The 23,560-nt window shown below is 48.3% G+C and overlaps 1 protein-coding gene across 1 annotated transcript in view; it reads left to right on the forward strand.

Annotated features, from left to right (window-relative positions):
- Nucleotides 1-20,642, forward strand: part of LOC139015490 (coiled-coil domain-containing protein 150-like) — a 36,804-nt gene extending 16,162 nt beyond the window's left edge. The window contains exons 8-20 of the mRNA XM_070423266.1: nucleotides 1,884-1,967; nucleotides 4,869-4,976; nucleotides 8,231-8,359; nucleotides 9,151-9,320; nucleotides 10,794-10,887; nucleotides 11,891-12,060; nucleotides 12,959-13,085; nucleotides 16,813-17,007; nucleotides 17,374-17,442; nucleotides 17,524-17,685; nucleotides 18,065-18,151; nucleotides 19,941-20,060; nucleotides 20,347-20,642. Coding sequence (XP_070279367.1) covers nucleotides 1,884-1,967; nucleotides 4,869-4,976; nucleotides 8,231-8,359; nucleotides 9,151-9,320; nucleotides 10,794-10,887; nucleotides 11,891-12,060; nucleotides 12,959-13,085; nucleotides 16,813-17,007; nucleotides 17,374-17,442; nucleotides 17,524-17,685; nucleotides 18,065-18,151; nucleotides 19,941-20,060; nucleotides 20,347-20,463 — 1,632 coding nt within the window. The 3' untranslated portion in view covers nucleotides 20,464-20,642. The remainder of the gene's footprint in view (nucleotides 1-1,883; nucleotides 1,968-4,868; nucleotides 4,977-8,230; nucleotides 8,360-9,150; nucleotides 9,321-10,793; nucleotides 10,888-11,890; nucleotides 12,061-12,958; nucleotides 13,086-16,812; nucleotides 17,008-17,373; nucleotides 17,443-17,523; nucleotides 17,686-18,064; nucleotides 18,152-19,940; nucleotides 20,061-20,346) is intronic.
- The last annotated feature ends 2,918 nt before the right edge of the window (nucleotides 20,643-23,560 follow it).

The raw sequence follows: 23,560 nt of genomic DNA on the forward strand, positions 1-23,560 counted from the left end.
GGGGCACATTGATTTATAGAATTTGGAACTGAATTTTAATAATCAGGGTTTTACAGTTATGGCTTAGCTGTTTTTACAGCATTACTAGCCATCCTTTCATTTATTTTTTACTGAAGATGTGGTTGAAGCATAATCCCAAAGTATAATGTTTCATTCATGGAATGATTTTACATCAGAGTTTCTAAAATAGAAAGTTTTGGTAAAGGAGGCTTGTATGTCGTCCACAGACAGAAAATTGATGATTAAATTTATGATAATACATTAGTATTAGTCTTCTATTTTTTTGATGGCAGTCCACATTTCCCTTAGGTTATTTTGAAACCAATACTTTATTGGTCTGAATGCTTTTAAAAAAATATTTTCCTTTGCCTTAGTGGTAGCAACACATAGAGATATTTTAAAAAAACTTTAAGAAACAATGTATGAATATGCATATTATACATGAATTAAATATTGCTTTGACAAGACAAATACTTAGATGGTCATAATAGTTAATAGCCCACTGACACCTAATATTCATTATACTTTTTATATTGAATGTGTGTAATTTTAGAGTAGATGGTATACAAGGACTCATGACTCTTACGTTTGTTTTGTTTTGTTTTTTTAATCAAGTCTAGACTGTCTAAAATGTCCTAATTCTTCTAGTGCAGGCAACAACCGAGGAGAAAACAAAATCTAGACTAGTATGCTCGCTTGTGCTATCATGAATATATATGGAACAGAGGAAAATATGAGTAACATGTTATTATATAGCAATCTAGTTTGAAGTGTGTCTTTTCTTTTACTTGGAAATAAGTGTGTTGGATTCACAACACTTGAAATAAAGGGCAGTACAAAGTGATGGCTAAAGAATAGCTGTACCTGTCAGAGAAATGAAGAATTTCTCCTTGTAAATTAATATCCCTACATGTATGGTTTCATCATTACCAACTTGCCCAAAGTTGAATATAACACAAAAGTCTAAATTCTTTGGCTTTAAATGCTTTAAAGGTTCCCTGTTATTTATTCACAAATAAAGCAAATGTAAGCCAGAAGTAGTGAATTATGTCAATATTTCCCAGCACCTTAAACTCCAGATTCACTGCAGAAGGTCTGTAGTTCAGTAGGCAGCTTGAATGATGGAGGATTTGCTTGTGTCGGTATTATTTCACAGTTGATTTGTGAAGATACTTCTGACATCAGTGTTTCCTGTTATCAAAAAAACAACATTGAAATTGATTATGGAGGGTGAGACTTCCCATGTTTAATCACTAATATTGTTCCTAAAGTACCAAGAAGGCCCAAAATGTAATCAAAAGAAAACTATGTTATACTTATTTCGCTGACAAAGTTTGATGGAAAAAATGCCAGTATTAAATAGGCTGTTTGAATGATGAAAATATGCAATTTCATGAATGATAGAGCTTTCAGTAATGTTTGTCCCAGATAACACCGTGTTCAGTGTTTGATCAAAACAGTGTTTTTCGTTTCTGCCTTTGACTCTGATAGCGGAAGCCTCTCCTACGGTCCGAGGGCTGTGACCATTTGCACATCCTGTTCTCTTCCAGGACTGTCTGAGCTCACACTGTAACCACTGATACAGCCCCCACGTCTGGGCTGGACCACGGCTACAGAGGAGGAACTGATGTAGCAAAAATAGAATTAATAAGTAAAGAAGTGCCCCTGGGACTCTCCGGGCACTCGCTCTCCTTGTCTGCCTCCCAGCGTGTTGCAGAGCAGCACCTGGCTGTCTAGGGCAGGGGAAGAGGCAGCGGTATGCAATAAGTAGGAATCCTGGTTGCATTGGTAGGAAAATGGTGAGGTGCAGATACTGTTTAAAAGGACAGTGATGGTTCCCTTGCATGCCTGGTGCACTGATCCATGTCTGCTTGCTTCATCAGCTTGCCCGACAGAAGGTGGAAAATGTCTTGGGGAAAATTACTCAGAGTAAAAATAAACTGGCCTATGAAAAGGGAAAACTCCAGGTATGAGGTTTTATTTTCTGAATTTTGTTGTCTAACCTTTTAATGTTATTTGTCAGTCTAAGTATTGATGAATTTTGAGAGTACCTCGTCTGTCATTTACTAATTACATAACTTTGGATCAGCCTTTGAACCTCCCTAATTTTATTACTGCATTAAAATCTAAGTGACTTCTATTTACGTACCTATACTGTAATGTTAAAACCTTAAATCTCGAAGCCAAAGGCCGTTCTGTGAAGCTTTATTATAATTGTTTAATGCAAGGTCATTTACTCAGAATGTAGAGAGCCTATGTTCTCTCCTAGCTGAATTTTGTCTAACTTTCCTAAAGAGAAATAACCCTGGAAATTGGTCCTTTGAGGCACCAGAATAGATGAGTGAATGGGATGATACCACTCTTCCTTTGCAAAGGTTTTGTTTTGTTTTAATAAAGTTTTTATTGAACTATAACATATATACAGAAAAGTACACAGGTCACTGCCTAGTAAATTTTCACAAAGTAAAGCTACTCATGCGATCAGTACTCAGATCAGGAAATAGAACATTCCAGAACTCATTGCATAGCCTTTCCCAGTCACTATTTCCAAGAAAGGTAATTCCCATCCTCACTTCTGACACCTCAGATTAATGGTTTCTGTACTTGAACTTTAAATAATAATACAGTGTATATATTTTTGTATCTTGTTTCTTTCACCCAACACTGTAATTGAGAGCTTCATCTATGTTGTTTGTTGTAATTCTTTGGCTTAAATTGCTGCTTGGTATTTTATTATATAAATACTAGAGGCCTGGTGCATGAAATTCATGCACTCGGGGGGTCCCTCAGCCCAGCCTGCACCCTCTCACAGTCCAAGAGCCCTCAGGGGATGTCCGACTAATGGCTTAGGTCCGCTCCTAAGCCGTCAGTCGGACATCCTTAGTGCTGCCAAGGAGGTGGGAGAGGCTCCCACCACCGCTGCTGCACTCGAAAGCCATGAGCCCGGCTTCTGGCTCAGTGGTGTTCCCCCTGTGGGAGTGCACTGACCACCAGGGGGCAGCTCCTGCATTGAGAGTCTGCCCCCTGGTGGTCAGTGCGTGTCACAGCAACCGGTTGTTCAGTTAACCGGTTGTAATGGTCGCTTAGGCTTTTATATATATAGATTCGCTTTAAAAAAGGAAAAAAATCTGTGCTATGCTGAAATTATCACAATTTCTTGAATGTATTTTCACACTTTGGCAGTTCAGGTTGTTTTTACTTTGAAGCTCATTTCAAACTGTGAAAGGGTTAACATTGTAGATATGTCCTGCTTCATTTCAAATGTACCATATGTAGTGAAGAAAAAAAACTAGAAAATGCATTGATTGCGTTAGTTTAAATACTTGCCTTACAAAGCATATCCAAATAAGACTTCCTTTCCATCTCCCTTAGCTGTCTCAGAGTTACCCTAGTGCTGTATTGAGTGCCTGCATCCATCTCCGTCTGTGTATTTGGGCACTGGGAACAGTGTGCGGATGTGACCTTGCCCGAGTGTCTGCTGGTCCTGCGGTAGCCGTGGGAGCTGCGTGGGTAGTCGTGGCAGAAATACCCGAGATCTGGGCCGCGGGATGCATTTGCTTCTGTGTGCTTTCCCATTCGAATGTCCTGAGTTAGAAATCCTACCGAATAAGAAATTCAGTGTAAAAAGTCAGGGCTCTCGATAAGGACGTGTTATCTGACAAGCGTGTCGGCATTGTGCTGAGTGCCCGGGGGAGGCAGGGCAGATCCCCTGAGCAGCGCTGTGGCGTGAGGATAGTCCGTGTTGTGCTGGGAGAGAGGCACGTCGGAAAGTCCTCCGTGACGCAGCCACTTCCCATTGGGCTCATAGGTTGACGCTTGCTTGTGTTTAAAATGAGAATAACAGCTGCATCCCCGCCCCCTTCAGAGGCAGCATTTCCATTCTGAACCGTAAGTGGGAACCATGACGACTTTTTACTGGTGGCTGTGGGGACCCACAGCACGTGCTTTTCTCCTGTGCGCTGTGGGAAAGGCGACCAAACGGCCACCAGGAGGGAAGGAAGGACCCTGCTGATGGCTCAAGACACAACGTGCTCTCATGCAGCTCTCACGCAGCCTTTCAAAAAACACTGCAAGCACGCAGAGCTCAGCAGCTCTTCAAATGTCCAGAGCTCCAGCCAAGGGTGCTTGCCCCCCCGGTAGGAAACAAGAAGATACCACGAGAGAAACAAGTTTTTTAAATTAAAACTTGGGGTGAAATTTTTCCTGATTTAAGAATAGACTCAGCAATGTTAGTTGTGGATTTGTATGAGAGAGTTGGGAATAAGAGGAAGAAAATGTAGAAAAACATAATTTGGAGATGTCTGAGTAAATATTAATGATAATCATTTTCCCCAAATGATCAAAATCTTTAAAGGCAAAGATGTGAATGGTCACTTTTATGAGTTAGTTCTAAAACACAATTCAGCATATAATTCCATTTATTCAATTTTTGTAATTCTGCCAGTGAAAACACAGACTGTCTCCTTGCATGTTGACAATTCTAATGATCCATATTTTAAAAGAAGTTTGAATGCCAGATACCACAGTTCCTTTAAAATTGAAAGTTATTACCTACAAAGTCTCACTGTTATAGTCATGAGTCATGTTAATTTGGAATTTCCATAAGCAGTAGAAGCCAAATGAATTATCTCTGTACATAAAAACGGATTTAGCTTATTTCAGCTGATGAAGTCGCTACGTATTTCAGTTGAAATAACTTTTTGCATTATTAGAAAAACTTAGGATTGCTTTTTACAGGTTTTAGGGATTCTCTAAATTTGTTTTGAAACTCATGAAATCTTTTTTTCCTTTTTGGAGTATATAACTATATATACAGTATCTTATTATTGACGAGGCTTATTTTTATTATTCTTTGGCCTTTTCCCTAGATAAAAGTGAAACAGCTGGAAGAGCAGCTACATTCTTTCACTGAAACCTGCTCACAGAATGACCATCTGCGCAAGTTGAACAAGGCTCTGGAGGGCAAATACACTCAGGTGTGATTGACAGCTACAACAGGTGGCTGTTGAGCGGTTTTAACTCATTTTTAAGAGATGGATGCCTTTTTCCCACCTGACCAAACAGTGCCAGAAAGATGAATATTCTCACTTAACTCAGTTCAACAAGCATTTTTTAAATACACAGTATGTACAAGGTTCTGCTAAGCCATCGAGGCATTCACAAAGATGCCTGAAGCTCGCTTACCTCTAATTTGAGGCTTAGAAATGTGCTCAATAAACTTTATTATAGAATAGGAAGCAGGACTTTCAGAAACAAAGTAGCTTGTATTTTGAGCATTCATAGGAAACACATTACGATGGAGCTTTCTAACTTTTGGCGACAAGTCTCTGGTTTTTGAATTCTAGGCAACAAGACACACCTGCAATCAGCTGCTTACTTAAAGAGGTGTTAGTAAAGCAGGTGCTTACTTGTCAGCATGCTGGCTGTTGAGATTGATAACATTTTTAATTGATTTTTTTTTTTAGAGAGAAAGGGAGAGAGAGAGAAATAGAATTAAACCCACAACCTAGGTATATGCCCTGAGTGGGAGTCGAACCAACAACCTTTTGGCGTAAGGACAGTGCTCCAACCAACTGAGCCACCCAACTAGGGTGAGATTGATGATAACATTTTAACCGATGAATAGAGAAAGTTAGACAAGTAAGATATATAAAATATTTTGCGAGGAAAATAATCCAGGAATGTGTAACTCAGGGGTCCTCAAACTACGGCCCGCGGGCCACATGCAAATACAAATATTGTTTTGTTTTTTTACTTCAAAATAAGATATGTGCAGTGTGCATAGGAATTTGTTCATAGTTCTTTTTTAAACTATAGTCCGGCCCACCAACGGTCTGAGGGACAGTGAACTGGCCCCCTGTTTAAAAAGTTTGAGGACCCCTGGTGTAACTGAAAGGAAGTGATTCATTTCAATAATTTACAAATTTACCGTGTATATTGTTTTTAAAAACACCTCTGCCCCTCTCCAGCAGCATGTGTAATTTCGGTAGCTGTAACATTTGTGGATGTGCCTTCAGTAACCAAGGAAGTGGAATGTGTCTCCAGATGGAACCCTGTCAGGGTTCTAACCATCTGGCTGTTGGTCCAGGGCCTCGTTAGAGGTGCTCTCCCTCAGGGATTTGATGAAGGGACAGACTCTCGGTGGGGTGTCTTCATTCTGAAAGCACGGAATACTTTTCACATTATACTTCCCGTCGCGGCTTGGCTTAGAACGTCGTTGTTCCTCCTAGCAAAGGGGACACTCTTTGAAAAATAACTACATTTAGTTGAGTTTAGTTTAGTTTATTGTTTTTAATTGTTGATGCCTCCAAGAAGAAGGAAATCTCCGGAGAGGCCTGCGTCTTCGAAATTTCTTGAGAGCTGTAGACCCAGCGTAAAGGAAAGAACCGCGTCCGTGGGTCTGCCCAGTGTTGTTCCCAACTCCACACGCCATGTGTCCTTTGCCCCTGCCCTGACTTCTGTGAGATCTCAGGACATTGGGGACTCTCGAATCTCTCTAAAGACTCTTTTGAATGCTATTAAAACCATGGAGGGAAGACTGGAAGGTAAAATAGACATTCTTGCTTCAAGACCATTTAAACCTTATGAGGCATCGTATTTTCTTAAACGGGATTCGGTAAGTAAAGACCATAAATGAAATCATTGGGAAATTTGAGATTTATATAACAACATGAGGCCCAGTGCACAGATTTGTGCATGGGGGGGTATGCAGAGGGCATCCCTCAGATTGGCCTGCACCCTCTCACAATCCGAGACCCCTCGGGGGATATCTGACTGCCCGTTTAGGCCTGTGGGGATTGGGCCTAAACTAGCAGTCGGATATCCTCCGAGGGATGTAGCAGTGTGCCAAGTGGCAGATGGCCAGGGAGGAGCCCGAGCTGGGTCAGGCACCACGCCCCTCATGCTCATCCTGGCCTGCTGCGCCTGCCACCACCGCTCGGTAGCGCTGCCACGGAGTCAGGAGAGACTCCTGCCACCACAACTGCGCTTGCCAGCTGTGAGCCTGGCTTCTAGCTGAGTGGTGCTCCCCCTGTGGGAGCACACTGACCATCAGGGGGCAACTCCTGCATTGAGCATCTGCCCCCTGGTGGTCAGTGCGTGGTATAGTGACTGGTCCACTGGTCATTCGTTCATTACCGTGGCTTAGGCTTTTATATAGATAGATGAAGAATAGTAGTAACAATCCAGAAAGATAATGTTTGAAGGTCTGAGTAACAGGAAATTAGGTGCTTCACAAATAGGGGATACTGATGATACAAATAGAAACCATTCTGTCTCTCACATAATTATTGTTTTGGGACATAGAAAATAGCAGATTTTGCTTAACAATAACCATTGACATTTCTAAAATCTTATTTTGATTTATTTTTTAATTTAAAATATCTACCTAATCTTAAATGTTCGAATTAAGTTGTTTGGTTAAAGCCTGATTTTAAAATAGAAATACATGAATAAAAGACCTAAGAACTTGAACGTCAGAAAATATTTTCCAAAGAAAACTTTTTAGAGCATCCATCTTTGCTTGATACTGAAACCATGAGTTACTACCACACCCCTACTTGCATGTCTAAAAGGGGAAAACTGATGAGACCAGGTGTTAGTGAGGATGTGGAGCAGCAGGGCTTCTCATACGCCGCCGAAGGGAATGGAAAGTGGTGCAGCCACTTTGGAAAATAATTTGGAAGTTTCTTTAAAAATGAAACATAACTACTACTCTATGACCCAGCCATTCTACTCCTAAGTATCTACCAAAGACAAATAAAAACATTGTCTACACAAAGACTTGCCCACAGTTGTTCACAGCGCCTCTTCTGTAATTTCTGGAAGCTGGGAACGACTCGCAGGTCCAGCAGGTGGACGGGTACTACCTGTGGGACAGCAGTACGGCAGAGGATGGACAGCAGCAGAAAGCCATGGACTCTGGGTACATGCGGAAGCTTTGCCCCCATTTCACATGTGACCTCATAGTCTCAGCTCCTTTATCCTGTATTCTGCACTATCATGGTGATGGTCATATAGTAGGTTTGCTCGTTTATTCACACACATTTATTTTCGCTTTGGAGTTTTCTTTAAAGGGAAAAACGGCTAATAAAAAAGCTGATTTTATTTATAATAGTAAGTAAGCACATTTAATTGGCACTTTAGGTTTGGTTTCTAAGTTGCTGTGTCTCGCTCTAACGCTGGTTTATTGTGCTGTGGGAAAGTGATGCGTGGTCCTCGTTCTCCTAAGGTGAAGTCCATCCTTGAAAAGAATGAAGAGGAGCTCTCGCAGGTGGTGAAGTGTCGCGATGCGGCGCTAAAGGAGAGCCAGAAGCTGAAAGGGGACCTGGAGGCCCTGGAGGACAAGGAGAGCAAGAAGGTGGGGTCCTTCCGGAAGTGGCGCTGGAGGAGGGCTGTGCATCTCACAGGCACACGCTTCCCTCCGGGTCTTGTTACTTTAGGAAGAAACAGTGAGGACTGATCAGAGGAGGATTTTGTTTTCTTTAAGAAAACTTTAGAAGCACTTTAAAATGTTTTCCTTAAAAATGCATAATTTCACTCCCAATATTTTTCAACTTCCTGTCTTAATCAAAAGAAAAAGTCCTAATTTTTTCTGTTGGAGCACATCTGATCTTGGTAATAGCCTGCCTCCTTTGCTTTACTAATATGATACACACTGCTACCATTTCTTGTTAAATTGTCACTAAGTGCTCCCTGCTTAGGCGGGGTGTGCTTAGTGGAAACAGGTCACATCCCAGACGTCTCCTTGGCCGCAGGCTGGATGGTGCCTCCCGTGGAGGGCTGTGGGCTGCAGCATCTTCCAGCCCCCTCCACTTCCTCATGGTCTTTCGTCCTGAGAGAACTCTGACCAGGGCCCGAGCAGGCCAGCCAGGTTATTGGTCCCATGTCTCTAGTTAATGTCTGTGCTGTGTGCGACGTGCCAGTGGTCGGGGGCACTTCAGAGCTCTCCGTGTGTCCATAGGATCTGAGGCCGTTTTCTTTTTCTCAAAATCACAATAACTTAGGAAACAAAGTAAGAATAAAATGTAAAATGTACTTTAATTATTCCTCTCAGCATTCTACCGAGCCTGGTTCCCATACTCCTTTCCTGGAAGTGATGGGACTCAGCAGAAAGAATCAACCATCTTTCCTGGCTTCATTTCCTATTAGATGGGGAACTTTCAGCGGCAGCTGGCAGAAGCGAAAGAAGACAATTGCAAAGTGACAATCATGCTGGAGAACGTGCTGGCTTCACACAGCAAGATGCAAGGCGCTCTGGAAAAAGTGCAGATGGAGCTCGGGCGAAGGGACTCGGAGATCGCAGGCCTCAAGAAAGAAAGGTAGCAAGATGCTTTGCTGTCTTTGTGCTTGTCCTTTCCTGCTGCTCTGCAGTGAGGAGCAGTGAGAAGTCAGCACACCAGTCAGTTACAGCTTTCCCCTTACAGACACTGGTGGTGGTGAAAAGAACTAGTTTAAAGTTAGGGGAAGTCTGGAATTCGAAACCAACATGATTTCCAGAATTTCAAAATGCTTATATTTTTGTAGTGATATAAAATTGTAGAAATTCATGTGATCTATTACATTTTACCCTTGCTGTTTTCTACACCTTTAAACTTGTGCTTGGATCTACAGAATTGTAATTGTCAAGATAATTGAAGCTAAGTGCCTACTTTAGTCTGGATTAATTATCCATTTATTAGTGTCCCATTTAAAGATTAACAATTATTTTATATGAATCATTCTGAGAACTACTTCTAGCCATGTTTTATTAGTAAACTCCTTTGAATGTTTCAAATATTACATAAAAGTTTCCCTTTTAGGTTAATGAGCGAATGGTCTGTGTTTAGGAAGGCGTTTGCAATACATTATAATGTGTATATTGGCGGTGCATGTTGCCTCTATGTTATGAGAGGACAAGTGAGTTTTATAGTCTGCATTACGCTCATCTTTATTTTTTACATATTATGAATGTGTCTTCAGCACTTACTGGTAAAAAGAAATTCAAGGGGATGGTAATAAAAATAGTTTACCATTCACAGCAAAATTCTAGGTACCTGGTGTATTTAGAAGCAGAAATCTCAACATCAAGACAATTCATGTACAAGTGATAGTATGAATATATTCATTCACTGGTACAAAACTGTATGTAATTTATATATTATATATATATATATATATATATATATATATATATATATATATATATATATGTTATAAAATTACCAGCCTGTAAGTTAATTATTAACATGTGTTGAGAGCTTAATGCAGCAATTTTCAACCTTTTTCACTTCATGTCAAATGTAATCTAATTACTAAAATTATGCAGTACACCAAAATATATATTTTTTGCCAATCTCACAAAAAAGTAGGGATAATTTTGATTCATTTACATAAGAAAGCTATTGCATTGCTTGTTGTCATTTTTTTATTGGCAGTCTAAGGGAAAAGAGGTCAGTGCCCCTGGCTAAATAGGCAGGTATTGCATGTCTTAAAAATTCTTGTGGTGCAAAAAAAAAATTTTTTTAAATAAATAAAAAAAAAAAAAGAAAAAATTCTTGTGTCACATCGGTTGAAAATTGCCGGCTTAATGTGTCCAGCCAGACCTGTCCCATAAGCAGGGCAAGTTTTTCATCTGTAGGAGCCTTCATTTCCTCCCGGAAGCTGAGGCTCTTTGTTGGCACCTGCCAGCTCCCCGATACCCTGGTCGCCGTAGCCTGCTCGTGTGCTCCGAGCTGCTGGGAGAAGTCGCCTATGACCGGGGTGTCGCTAGGGTGGCTCTTCTCTCTCGTCACTGCTGGTGCTTCCATTGCCAGGGCGCTCAACCAGCAGAGGGTGCAGAAGCTGGAGGCGGAAGTGGACCAGTGGCAGGCCCGCATGCTGGTGGTGGACGCCCAGCACAACAGTGAGGTAGAGGCAGCGGGTGGGAATGATCACCTTGACGGGTGGTTTCCCTGGGATCTTTCTGTTTTGGAAAATGGAGTAAAACAGTCAGGTAAATGTCCCTTCCATTCAGGTCTGAGTTTTGGACAGTGACATGTTCACAAATAGGAAGTGGCCCTGCAGTCTTACGGGAATCCTTTATTGGGAAACCAGGACCCAAATGATGCCGAGTTCTTTCTGCCTTAGATGGTTCACTTTCTTTCCATTTATCAGCGTAAATGAATGCAGAAGTTAAAGGGCGTGGAGAATAACTTTACCCTCCAGCAGAAGTAGCTGAGCCCTCGCCGGCTTGGCTCATGGATAGAGCATCGGCCCACAGAAGGAATCATCATGGGTTCAGTTCCAGACAAGGGCACATACCCAGTTGCAGGCTCCATCCCCAGCCCTGGTCAGGGCGGCAATCAATCGATGCCTGTCTCTCACCTTGATGTTTCTCTCTCTGTCTCTCCCCTTCCCTTCCTCTCTCTCTAAAAATCAATGGCAATATATCCTCCGGTGAGGATTAACAAATGGAAGAAGGAGCTAGAGTGATTCCACTACTAGAAGGCACATCCTCACGTGTGTGCTCACAGGTGTGCACACCTGCAAATGTATCTACACATACGCACGTGTATATAGTACACATGGATGTTTCACACAAATAAGCTTTTCCTGGATGATACACAGGAACAGTTGCTAGGTCTCTTCTCTACAGGCAGAGAGACCAGAAGGTGACAGGATCAGGAAGGGTAATTTAACGACTTTAAACTTAGGATAAAGCTCGTTAGTGACCAGCACCCTTCCCATTGCCTCCTAAGCGTCCCCGAAGCTATGTCCATTGTAAGTTCTCATGTATTCCAGGCACCTGGAATCTGCTGCTGATGCCAACAATGATTGTTTCGGCGGCACTTGATGTAGGGCAGGGAGTGGCTGTGCGGTGTCGTGGGCGGTTTGCGTGTTTCAGGGGAATGAAAACCCGCTCCTCTTCCAGGTGGAGCCCCTGCAGAAGGCTCTGGATGTAGCGAGAGAAGACAACAGGAAGCTGGCGATGAGCCTGGAGCAAGCGCTCCAGACAAACAACCACCTGCAAGCAAAGCTGGACCACATCCAAGACAGACTGGAATGCAAAGAACTGGAGCGACAGGATTTGGAAACCTGCAAGTAAGGGCAGTGCAGTCACAGCGACCGAGGGGCGTGCCCGGGAGAGCAGGCGGCTCACTCGCACGTTCACACCCGTCCTGCCTGAGCCGCACAGCTGAGCAGCAGCGGGGACTAGCTGCCCGGGTCCCTCAGGTCCAGCCTGCCCTTGACGGGTATCGAGCTGCTTCTCCACACAGAGATGAAGCCAAAATGGCACGGATACTGGTTAGAGGGCCCCTTGCATGTCTCTGCCAACCCTTTTCTAACGAAAGCGTGTGTGTCCTTCAGAGCGTGACGGAAAAGGAGCGACAGGAGCCGGAGGGTGTTCCCGGCCGGGAGTGGGGTCTGTCCAGGCAGATGGGAATCAGTGTCCTCCGTTTCGGCCCCAGGTGGTTAGGTCAGGCCCATCGTGTTCAGGCCAAGCCACTCGGGTTTTGTCTTAAACCAGTGGTTCTCAACCTTGGCTGCACATGAGAATCACCTGGGAATCTTTTAAAAATCCTGATTTCTGGGCCTCATCCTCTGGAAATTCTGTTTGTTATGGGGTGGGGCCACAACATTTTACAATTTTTAATTATAAACCTGTGTTTTCTATCAAAATTACTTCTTGCGTGAATTTTGGGACACCCTTTAGATCTGCATTCCTTTCAGCTGGTGAGCATGTGGGCGAAGGTGACGGGTCTGAGCCACAGCAGGGAAGGTGCTTTTCATATTGCACAAGTGTTATATTGGGGATGTTGTTTGTTGGTTAGAACAAGTGTGTGTGTCTCATGCTTTTGGCTGGGCCTCTTTATGCGGAAGGACTGTCTGCTGCAGGTAAGGCGTTCTTTTCCTCCTTAATGAGCTCAGGTCACTGAGACTCACTCCCCTCCTGCACTGAATTCTCACGGGGATTTCTCCTCTGTCCTTTTCAAAACAGAGAGCGCATAACTGAGGAATCTAAGGTGGAGGCAGAGCTGCACGCTGAGCACGTAGAAGCTCTGAGAAAGCAGTTTCAGACCGAGAGAGACAACGCCAAGAAAGCGAACCAGCGGGAGGTGGCCGAGGTATGGGCCGTGGCTGAGCCGTTCCTCCTGGGCCACGGGCAGGTCTTGAGGGGCGCAGCTCTTCTTCGGCTCTTTTAATCCCCTTGACGTCAGGCCGTCCCTGTGCTGTTTGTAAACTGACACAAAACCAGTTTCTATCAGTCTCTGCCAGCGAAGGGAGCTGGATGGGCCTTTCTCCACCAGCGAGTGCCAGCTGAGGGAGGGGAGTAAGGACGCTGCCCCCAGGGCCCACAGCCACCGTCTCACTCCACTCCCTCCTCAGGGCACATGGAGATGCAGGGAATCATGGTCCGTGCTCACGGACCCTGTTTAGTTGTGATCAACACTCCTACATGAGACAAATGGGAAACATCAGAGGCCTCCCCGGTGGCTAGAGGCTGTGCGTACTAGTAAGTCTGAAGGATTTGACGTTAGGAAAGGTCTGGGTTACAGGCTGCCTGTGAGACAAGGGACGCTGGATTGAGACCAGCAGAGCTGACAGGTGCCGAGTGTAAGAGGGCGAGCAAAGCTTGGTGACACGGGAGCAGATGAGAAGGACATGTCTCTCGGTCCGAGCAGAGACTGGGAAACGCCTGAGAAAGCGGCGTACACGGCCCGCGGTGGCCTGACCACCAGAACGCTGGATGTGTCCAGGAGTGGAGCACAGGGTGGCGGTGATGGTCTGAGCACAATTCTGGGAAGAAGGTCTGAGCGCTGGGAAGCAGGCAGGAAGGAAGAGAAGCTGGAGACAGAGGCGTAAGAGACTAGAGCAGTTACTCTGGGCTTTAGATGGTTAGGGCCAAGCAGAGTAGCTCTGTGGAAACAGCAGTTAAGTAAAAAAGCCACTTTCACAGAGAAATCAGACAGACACTGCGTGTTGTATCCTGAGCAAAGGGGAGGGAGGAATTAAAATAATTCTAAGACTTGGTTGGGGTAGTTGGTCTGTATTTTGCCAAATTCGGTGCACTGAGCCATTGCATTTTACTGAGGCCATTCACGAAATCGATTTCAACTATTTATACAGCGCTCTGTAAATTGCAAAGCACTGTATAAATAATAAATGTTATAAAAAGAAAATTGTGTGGAAAATAAAAAGGTGCACTGACATTAAAGGCACCTTAGTCAGAGATCGTTGTTCAGAATACGTCGGTCCTTTTAACCAGGATGGTGAACGTGGGAGACGGGGTGGACATGGAGTGACCCTGGGAGTCGTTAGCCGGGGGGGCTGGGGCACTGCTCACCGTCCTAGCTCTGCCTCCTGTTAGCCGTGATCCACGTACTGTCCGTGCACATGCTAACTCAGAGTCAGTTTCCCTGATCACTGCCCAGGTTTGTGGTGAGGGTTAAACTGGAAATACGTGGAAAGTCCTCGTCACGGTGCCTGGACACAGGAAGTGCTAAGGGCAGATGTTAGCTCACCCAGCGGTAGACAGGGCTGTGATGGATGTTGCAGGAAAGTCTGCTTGGGGGGCAGTAAAAGGTCAACATTGAGGCGTAGAGTTGGGATCTGAAGACAGGAGCTCGTGCAGAGAGGAAAGGTGCAAGTAACGACTTCCCCACCAGCCACCAGGACGGCCCGGCCCAGCTTCTCCCTCCTCAGATGCCTCTTCTTCCTGCACGTCCCGGGCACTGACTTAAGGGCACGTGAGGTGGGGGGGGGGGGGGGGGATCTAAAATAATTAAGTAATTTTAAAAGTTCAACAGGCACAGTAAAAAGGTTGAGTTTATTGGAATGAAAATCGATGTGGATCGGGGCATCCAGTCTAGCAGACGAGAAGCTCCAAGGAGGGCATGAAAGAACTTTCCAGGTGGAAGGGAGCGGGAACCAGGAAGGTAGAGGCAGAAAGCGGTCGGTTCCTGCGAGGTCACTTCTGTTGGGGCCAGGCAGGCGGGTGGATTACAGGCCTAACTGGTGTCGGCCAGGTGGTTCCTGCGTTAGGCCCCACCTTCTGGCAGAGCCAAAACTAGAACTACGTCGTGGTGCGGTGACAGCTTAGACGTGACTCCATTTGGGGCCTGTTGACTGTTGAACAGTTCCCTCCTCTGATCAGACCCAGGCCTGACGGAGAGAGGTCTCCTGTTTAGTGCTGCTCCCCGCTGCAGCCTGGCGTTCTCGCAGCCTGTTGCAAAGCCCGTGTGTGATGCTCACAGGTCCGGACGTCTTTCTGCCGAATCTCTGTGGCACTCACAGTCGTGACTTCAGGTTCCCGTTAGTCATTCTCCTCTTCCTTCCTGATGTCCTCGTCTCGGGGACGTGTGCTCGGTGGTGAGCAGCTGTGGTTGTGCGTGTGAGCTCGGAGGGACTCCAGTGCCAGGGGGACTGCTGGGGCTGACAAGCCGGTGGTCCCCGGTGTCGGGGCGCGTTTCTGAGCCGTGATCCTCGGGACCCAAGCCAGGGAGCATCGCTAAGTCAGAGAGAGACCCTCCTGAAGGAGTCGCTTTCTGCGGCCAGCTGGTTGTGCAGCGATCTGTTGCTGAGCCGCGACTTCCCCAGAAGTGTCCATCCGAATGCAGCAATGGTGTTGGTCACAGCACAGCTTCCCGGTTGTCTGTCTAAAAGGTAGTCAAGGGCTGTCCTACAGTCAAGAACAACCTTCACAGAGAGCCTGGGGACTTTAGCTGGAGTGCTGTTCTAGCAGAAGGTTCTGCTGTATCTGTGAGATCACAGCCTCCTCTGCCCTCGCTCCTGGTCAGCATAGGGATCTGCCGGTGGACGCTCGCTTTGGATCATGGATGGCTCCAGAGAAGTCCCCTTTGAGTCTGGGGCTCCGAACCAAAGGGTGGCCTCCACGGAGAGCAGTACGACTAACGGTCTGTAGACCACGCAGGTGGTTTATTCTGGGTACCTTTGCCTTGTGTCCTTTGGTCCAGAACCTGAGGTGAGGTTCCCCAGGTTCGGATTTTTGACGTGGGGTTTGGAAATGACCGCCCCCCCGCCCCTGTGGTTAGGAGTCTGACACAATAGAGAGGGCTGAGTGTGTTCCAGAGAAGGAGGATGTAATGCAGAGCTGCAGGGCCACGTCCACGCTGTGGCACGTCCACAGGTGTCGGGGGGTTGGGGTGCCCACTGGGCAGGGGCCTGTCTCCAGGCCGGGGCAAGGCAAAAAGCGTACAGTCCTAAAGACCTGATGTCGTAGAAGTAGGAAAGGGATGGTCAGAGGAGGAGGAGTGGGGGGAGGTCTTGCTCTGGGGAGCAAGCAGGGTACCTCAATGTCAGCTCCTAGGCAGCTTGATTTTGAGATCCCCAGTGTGTGTCGACACAGGACCAGGGTCAGGGGAGCCCTTTGGCTGTGACACATGCACCAGGGTCCTGGCCATCATGTGACCTGGTCGTGACCCCTGAGCAGTGCCTGTGGCCAGGCCTGCGTGCCTTCTGTGCTTTGTCTTGTTGAGCTGCTGTATTGTCCTGTGAGGGCAGCTGTCACACACGTTTCCAGTGATGAGCCTGAGGCTTCCGGAAGTTAATTACCCAGAATCGCTTGGCGAGTCAGTGGTGCGCTGATCCTTGAACGTAGGTCTGACCCCAAAGCCGTGCTCTTAAAAGGGCCAATGTTGAACTTGCATTTAAATGGTTTATCTGTTCTAAGGAAGACTGTGTTCTTTAAATCACTTAGCATGTTCCTCCACTGACCTACTTCATCAGACGCTGTTATTAAAAGGCAGGTTCCAAGAGAACACTGTAGGGAGGAAGGTGAGCATCCGCCTCTTACTAAACGGAGGTCAGGATGTCACGTCCCTGCGTTCACAGCTGAAGAAAGCCCTGGACGACGCCAACTGCAGGTCCGTGGAGGTGTCGCGCACCAACCGGGAGCTGCGGCAGAAGCTCACGGAGCTGGAGAAGCTGCTGGCCGGCAGCAAGGAGAAGATCAAGAACCAGAAGGCCCAGATCAAGCTCCACTTGTCGGCCAAGGCGAATGCTGCTCAGAACGTGGAGAGGATGAAGGTTGTAGGAGAAACTGTCTCCCTCCTTCCTTGGTCCCTGTGACGAACGACCTGGGAGGGCGGCTTCAGAGCACTCCCAGCCCCGTGTCCCGAGTTACAGCTGGACCGGAGGGCAGGTTGCCCTGGGGGACCGTCTCTTCCCACCACGGTCCTGCTGTGTGCATGATTGGTTTCTGTAGCTGCCAGGGTCATGTTCCAGCTCCCACCGTCCCTTCACGGGGCCAGGACAGGGCTCTGCTGGGCGGGGCCAGTGGGCGGGAGGAGAGCCCAGGAGGCCTGGGGACTGAACTCACGTGGGAGTCTTCCTGTCCTGTCGGCAAAGAGCCAGCCATCCACTGACCTCTGTGCTATCTCCGTTTCCTTTCAGCAAATAGAAACGGAACTGAGGCAAATGGAGCTGATTAAGGACCAGTACCAGAAGAAGAACTACGAGCAGGTAGATGATTTCTAGACTCTGTTTACCCTTCACATCAAACCCCAAACTTGGGCCCAACCGCCTGCCTGTCTGTGCCCCCAGTCGTTGAGCATCCAGAGATTTGTGTCTGAGATGACAAACCTGCAGAAGGAGATGCAGCTGCTGGCCAAGAGCCAGTACGAGACCTCGGCGCGGAACAAGCAGCAGGAGCTGCGCCTGGAGGCGGAGCGGAAACTGAGGCAGGAGCTGGAGCGCCGGTGCAAGGTAGGAGGTCAGACTCAGCCCAGGGTTATCAGCTGCGCACGGCCGAGCCCCAGTGTCAGAGCACCGGGTTTCCTAGATCCCGCAGGAGAGAGGCCGACTGGTGGCTCATCTTCACTGAGTCCCAGGGTCACGGTGTCTAGGAAAAGCCTGGGCACATGCTCCCGTTTCCAGCTGAATAAAAATGACGGTCGCCTTTTCAGTGACTAAAGCTCTCCTGTGCAAAGGGCTAGGCACGCAGGAAGGTCTCTGAGCTGAAGGCCATGGTTGGCGGGGACGTGGCGCCGTGGCCCCTCCCTGTGGCCCGCTGATTCCAAGGCGGGAGCTTTTGGTTGATACGGTCCATCGGGACTTTGTACAAATCTTTGTGTCCCGTTTTCAGGAATTGGAGGAAACGGTGAGACACCTGAAGAAATGTAAAGAGGTGACGGAGAGTAAACTGAAAGAAGCCAGTGTGGAGTCAGAACAGGTAAGCAGGGCCCAGGCACAGCCACCTCGCAACACACCTTGAGTCAGCGTAGCCCTTCCTCACCCTAGTGAGGCGCACGGCAGGCCGGCGCGGAAACCGCTTTTAGATTCAGATGCTGGGTCCTGAGGAGAGACTAGAGCGCTGAGGTCCAAGTCCCTCCCCTAGCGAGAAGGGAGGCCGGCAGGTGCGGGCTGAACGCATCGCTGTGCGGCGTGAACTGACGAGGGGGAGCTGGTGCAGTCTCTACCGGGAGGTGGAAAGCAGGCCTCCTAGCTCGTGACCTGCTTCCTCTGTTCTAATATCTCCAGTTGGCTTTGGGAGGGATTTAAAGTCAAACATTTTAGAGCTGGAAAGGATCTTTGAAATCATGAGTCTCCCACCTCCGCCCCTCTTTCCAGATGAGAGAACAGATTCTTAAGCTTAAGGTATCACGTGATGCTTTCAGTTGGCCACGGTTTCCCCTTTTGTAGCGTTAACTTAGATGGAATAAGAAAGAGACTGTGGCCTGCGACACACCTGAGCGAATGCCAGCTGGGACCCCAGGGCCCAGGAGGTTGCCTCCGCTGCGAGCTCCCCAGTCCGCCAGGTTAAGCCCATGCTGTAGGTGATAGACGGCTCCGAGTAAGTTTCACTCCATGTTAGCTGCCTTCTCGTTCGCCATGCAGGAGGAGACAGGATGCACAATGCCATTCCAAGCATCTTTCTTCCACTCCTGGTAGAAGTGCTGGCGAAAGGTGGGGTTCGGTTTGCTTTGGGGGGTGGGAGTGTCAGTATCACCGGGCTGCACGCAGACCTGGAAAATGCCTTAGCTTTGTGGCTTTCTCAGCATTCATACGAGGGAGCTCTCTGTCCTGTACCCACTCGACCTGGCAGCACAGGACAAGGCCGCCCACTGCTGAGGACCTGCTCCGCGCAGGCGCCAGGCGGGGAGTGGAGGGGGACGAGCCAGAGCCTGCTGTCACACACGTGCCTTCCCAGGCAAGAGAGACGGCCGCTCAGAGCTCAGCATCAGAAACGAAATGCTGCCCACGAAGCAGCCAAAGGGGGCACAGTCCTTTCACTCTTTACTCTAGAGGAGGTTCCGCACCCGTTCTGAAGCAGCCTTCTTGTAAAATACACCTCTCTTGGCTCTGCCTTCAAATTACCAAAGTGCCCCAGCTACTCAGAAAAGTGCCAGGCATCTGTAAGCACTCAGCGAGCCTTTGTCAATAAGTGAATACTGGTTCCAGCTCATCTTCAGAGACAGACCAGACCATCCGAGGGACTGTTTGCTCTGACAAAGCAATGTGGACGTGTGTGCTTCTGAGCTCAAGTCTAAGCTGTTTATGAGAAAGGAAATAAAAAAATGCTACGTACAGTAAGCTGGTCCCATTTCCTTGTAATTCATTCTGTTACTTTCAGAAAGCACAACAGAAAAATCAGGCTTTACAGTTTAGGGACTTTGGGAGAACTATTTAGTCTTAAAAAATAAAAGTCTAAATTTCAAAACATGGCTTGACATTTTCATCTTGAGCGCCATCTTGTCCCGTCACTCTTCTCTCCCAGCTTCTGCCTTGCCTTCGTCCACAGGCAGGAGCCCTAGGCAGGGCGTGAAAGCCGCAGGCCCACCTGCGCTCTCTCCTCCACTTTGAAAGTGACCCTCCCACCTAGAGAAGGCGTGCGATGCACACAGGTGCCAGGACCCTCCATCAGCATTGGGGTCTCTTACTGCCTAGGTGAAAGGTCTCCCGAACTTATAAACAAAGAACGTCTGTTGTTGTCACTTTAACAGTAACATTCATGTGTTCAGATAACAGCTAACCTGGAAGAGGCTCACCGCTGGTTTAAGTGCAGGTTCGACGGCCTACAGCTTGAGCTGACAAAAAACCGGCTGCAGAGGCTCCCCCAGGAGAGCAGGTGCTGGGAAGAGGTGGGCATCTCGGCACGGCTGCCTCAGCAGTCCTTAGAGCTCTCAGCACAGTCTCGTCATCAGCTCCTCTCTCTCTCTCTCTCTCTCTCTCTCTCTCTCTCTCTCTCTCTCTCATCTGTGGCTTTCTCTAAACCACCGCAGGAAAAGCAGTGAGCTAAGCTTTCCTTAGAAGTCACACCTCCCCCACTGTCCCGGTTAGCACCACCCTGAAGGATGAATACCCAGAGCAGGCCCAGCTCAGGCCGCCTGAGTGTGAGCAGTGCCGGGTGTGGTTTCTTCCCTCCAGGACCAAGACCAGAGGCACGACGCCATCTCCACCCAGTCTATCCTGCACCGGTGGGAGAATAAACAGAACCTCAGGCTGATGCCCAAGAAGTACCATCCTGAGCTGGAGAGGAAGTGACGCCCCTGACCTCGGAGGAGCTGCACCCACAGCCGTGCCGGGACCTGAGCCAGCGCCGGGCTGGCCTGCTGCCACCGCCCCGGACACGACGTCCACGGGGCTGAAGATTTGGACCTGAGTTTATCCCTTTATGAACTCTGATGATCAATACAAAACACCCATCTTTTTCTTTCCCCGTTTTCCACCCAATAAAGTTATATTAATTTGTGTATGATAATCGAGGCTGTTGCTGTTTGTCTAAGTGCATTCTATCAAAAGCACTTAGCGAGGTTCTCTAGGCAGCTAGATGACAGGACACTGCTTCCGGGACTGTCCCAGCCTGACGTCCAGTCTCACATCTTGGAAACAGAATCACCTGGAAAGTGGTAAAAGCTACCACTGTGTTGTAGGGTGATTCCCAGGCACCTGCAGGGAGCCCAGTGTCTCTACTATGTCAGGGCTCAGCGTGTGAGTGCCCGGGAGGCTGTGGTGAAGGTGGTCAGTACAGCAGTCTGCGGCTGCGGGAGGCTCTGTGCGCAGCATCCCGCTCCCCGGCAGGAGCAGTAAGCCCGCTCGCGCTCTGTTCCCAGCCGTGAACGGGGAGCGCTAACCAGCCACGCACACAGGCGGCACAGGACCGGGCTTACCTGCCGCTCAGGTCACAGCAGCTGCTGCTGCCACCATCGGGCCCAAGTCAAGTGGGCAGCGAGGCCACCGGAGAGGATGTCAGAGACAACTTGCAGGAGCTGTGAGCCCAGCAGGCAGATGTGTGTCTGGTTCGGGACAAGCTGAGCTGCTGGCTGTGGTGGCCGAGCGTGCTGGTCAGCCAGTCGGCCTTGGTCAGAGCCGACCACTGAGCCTGCGGAGCAGGGGCAGCCTTTCTCTGCCAAGGCCCACATGGACCTTTATAACGTCATTCCCGGGCCAGACACAATACCAGCCTGGAAATCAGCCTGCTCCAGGGGGTCAAACATCTCATTAACTCGCCCGATGCCTTGGCAGGGCCTAATGATGTCGTGGGCCAGACGCTCCCACCCTTACGCAGGGTTTTGGGAAACGTGGATGTAAGGATGGGAAAACTTTTCAGAGAAAGGCTGAAGTGTCCCACATCCTCCGCAGGAGTGTAGCTACTTGGGTGAGACTCGTTGGTTAACTGGCTTTCAGAGCAAGTTCCCTGGAGCGTGTGGAACTCCCGAAGTGAGGGACTCTGGCGGGTTGGACGGTGCACGCTCACACACCAAGGGGCCCGTGCTCACGCACAGGTTCCACGCTGGCTCTGATGGCTGTGAGTTCCCAGGCCGGCACAACAGTCGTGTGCTGTCCATCTGCTGGGAAGGTGGGAACAGTTTACTCTGCGTGCCCCCTTGTGGTTAGGATGGTGGCTCTGAAGAAGCACGTAAGAGTGAAAGGACATTAAACAACTATTGTGTTCATCCAGGAACAATACCAACTGTTAACACTGGTGTGGACACCTCTCTTGTTAATTCCTTTGGCTAAAGAATTCAAACTGCCTTGTTGAATCTCCAAAACTGGGCCAGTTATTTAGCGCAGCGGCCGCCAACCGGTGGTCCGCGGACACTGGGGGTCCATGAGGTCCGGAAGGTTGGCGACTGCTGATTTAGTGGCTCTTCCAAAGTGAGGGATCACATCTGTAGATCTCAAGTGGTCTAGCTCCTGTGGGATTCGTCCCTTTAGACTTTTTTTAAGGAGGTAGAGTTAACTGAAGGTTTGGGGGAGTCATAATCTGAAAACACCCAGAGATGGGAGTAAGATTGATGTTATTTAAGGGTACAAACTTGCAACTAGGAAATAAGCCATAGAAATGTAATGTGCAGTACAGTGAATACAGACGTGTTGTACGACAGTCATCAAACTTGCTTAGAGGCTAAAAATTATTCCAACCACTAAAAAGAAGATAATTGTGCAAGATGACATGGTAATAAGTGTGGCTACAATGGCGATCATGTTACAATGTACAAAAGATGGCGGTGGAGTAGGTGGATGCTATACTCACTGTACTAGGGTGAGGGACTGCGCCATGGAAGGGTTACAGAATGTGACAGAATGTGCTAAGGGGAGGAAATGAGACATGAGAAATTGAATGTGCTGGGAGGGGGGACTGACGTATGGAGGGATTGTGTCAGGATATGGAGAAGGATTGTATTAGGGTTAGGAACCATGGAAGAAAAATTGCTAGATTGTCTTAGACCAGTCAGGTGTGACTCTGTTTACCCCCCCCGCCCCTTTGTTCTTATGAACTTTCTGTGAGCTTCTAAGGTAACACTGTTTTGCTATAAAAATCATAATGCTCACTTGCTCTTGGCCACATGCAGCGAGGCTTCCCAGAGGGGGAAGGTACAGGCTGTGGTCAGCTGGCCAGCTTAATAAAAAGGCTTTCAAATTTAAATTCTGAGTCGGTGGTCTATCTCGTTGAGCCAACCCATAACACTCACCTCCTGCCCAAGACCAAAGCGGAATTCCACCTGAATGACAGAACGAGCAACCGGGGCCAGCTGGACGGGAGACTCACAGCCAAGGGCTTACGAAGCAGGAGGCTCACAGCCAAGGGCTTGCAAAGGCGCCGCATTGAGACACAGGGTTGGCCTGAGCCCACGTGCCACTGTGAGAGTCTGGAGGGATATCTCAGCTGCACAGGTTCCTCCTGAGTGAGGGTCCCAACCCCCTGCCCTGCCCCCCAGCTCAGAGCCGAGAGAGAGAGAGAGAGAGAGAGAGAGAGAGAGACGCAGGAGGAGCCTGCCTAACCCCTTGTGGCTGTCTCTCCACCAGAAAGGTGGGAGCCGCTGGAACCAGGCGCCTTCTTACAGGGCCAATGCACAGGCCCTTTCGTGCCGAGGGAGGGCTCTGAGCAGCTTAGAGTCGGGGAGAGACTGGGTCCTGTGGCTCGGGGACCGGGCAGAGGGTGCCAAGGTCCCTGTGCTCAGTGCCTCTCCACCCCACCACACACCCTATCTTTCCTGGGGGGGGGGGGGGGGCACTCCCTCCACAGGGCGTCAGCTGGGGAGTGCACTGGCCCCTCCAGCTGACACTCTGCAGAGGAGTCGGCTGCGGCCAGCCGGGCCTCCTACAGGCATTCTGGGAGGCTCTCGAGGAGGCCCAG

The sequence above is a fragment of the Myotis yumanensis genome, unplaced genomic scaffold (assembly GCF_028538775.1).
Source record: "Myotis yumanensis isolate MYYU_CA2020_CCGP unplaced genomic scaffold, mMyoYum1.0.hap1 SCAF_8, whole genome shotgun sequence".
In the NCBI taxonomy this organism is placed as follows: domain Eukaryota; kingdom Metazoa; phylum Chordata; class Mammalia; order Chiroptera; family Vespertilionidae; genus Myotis; species Myotis yumanensis.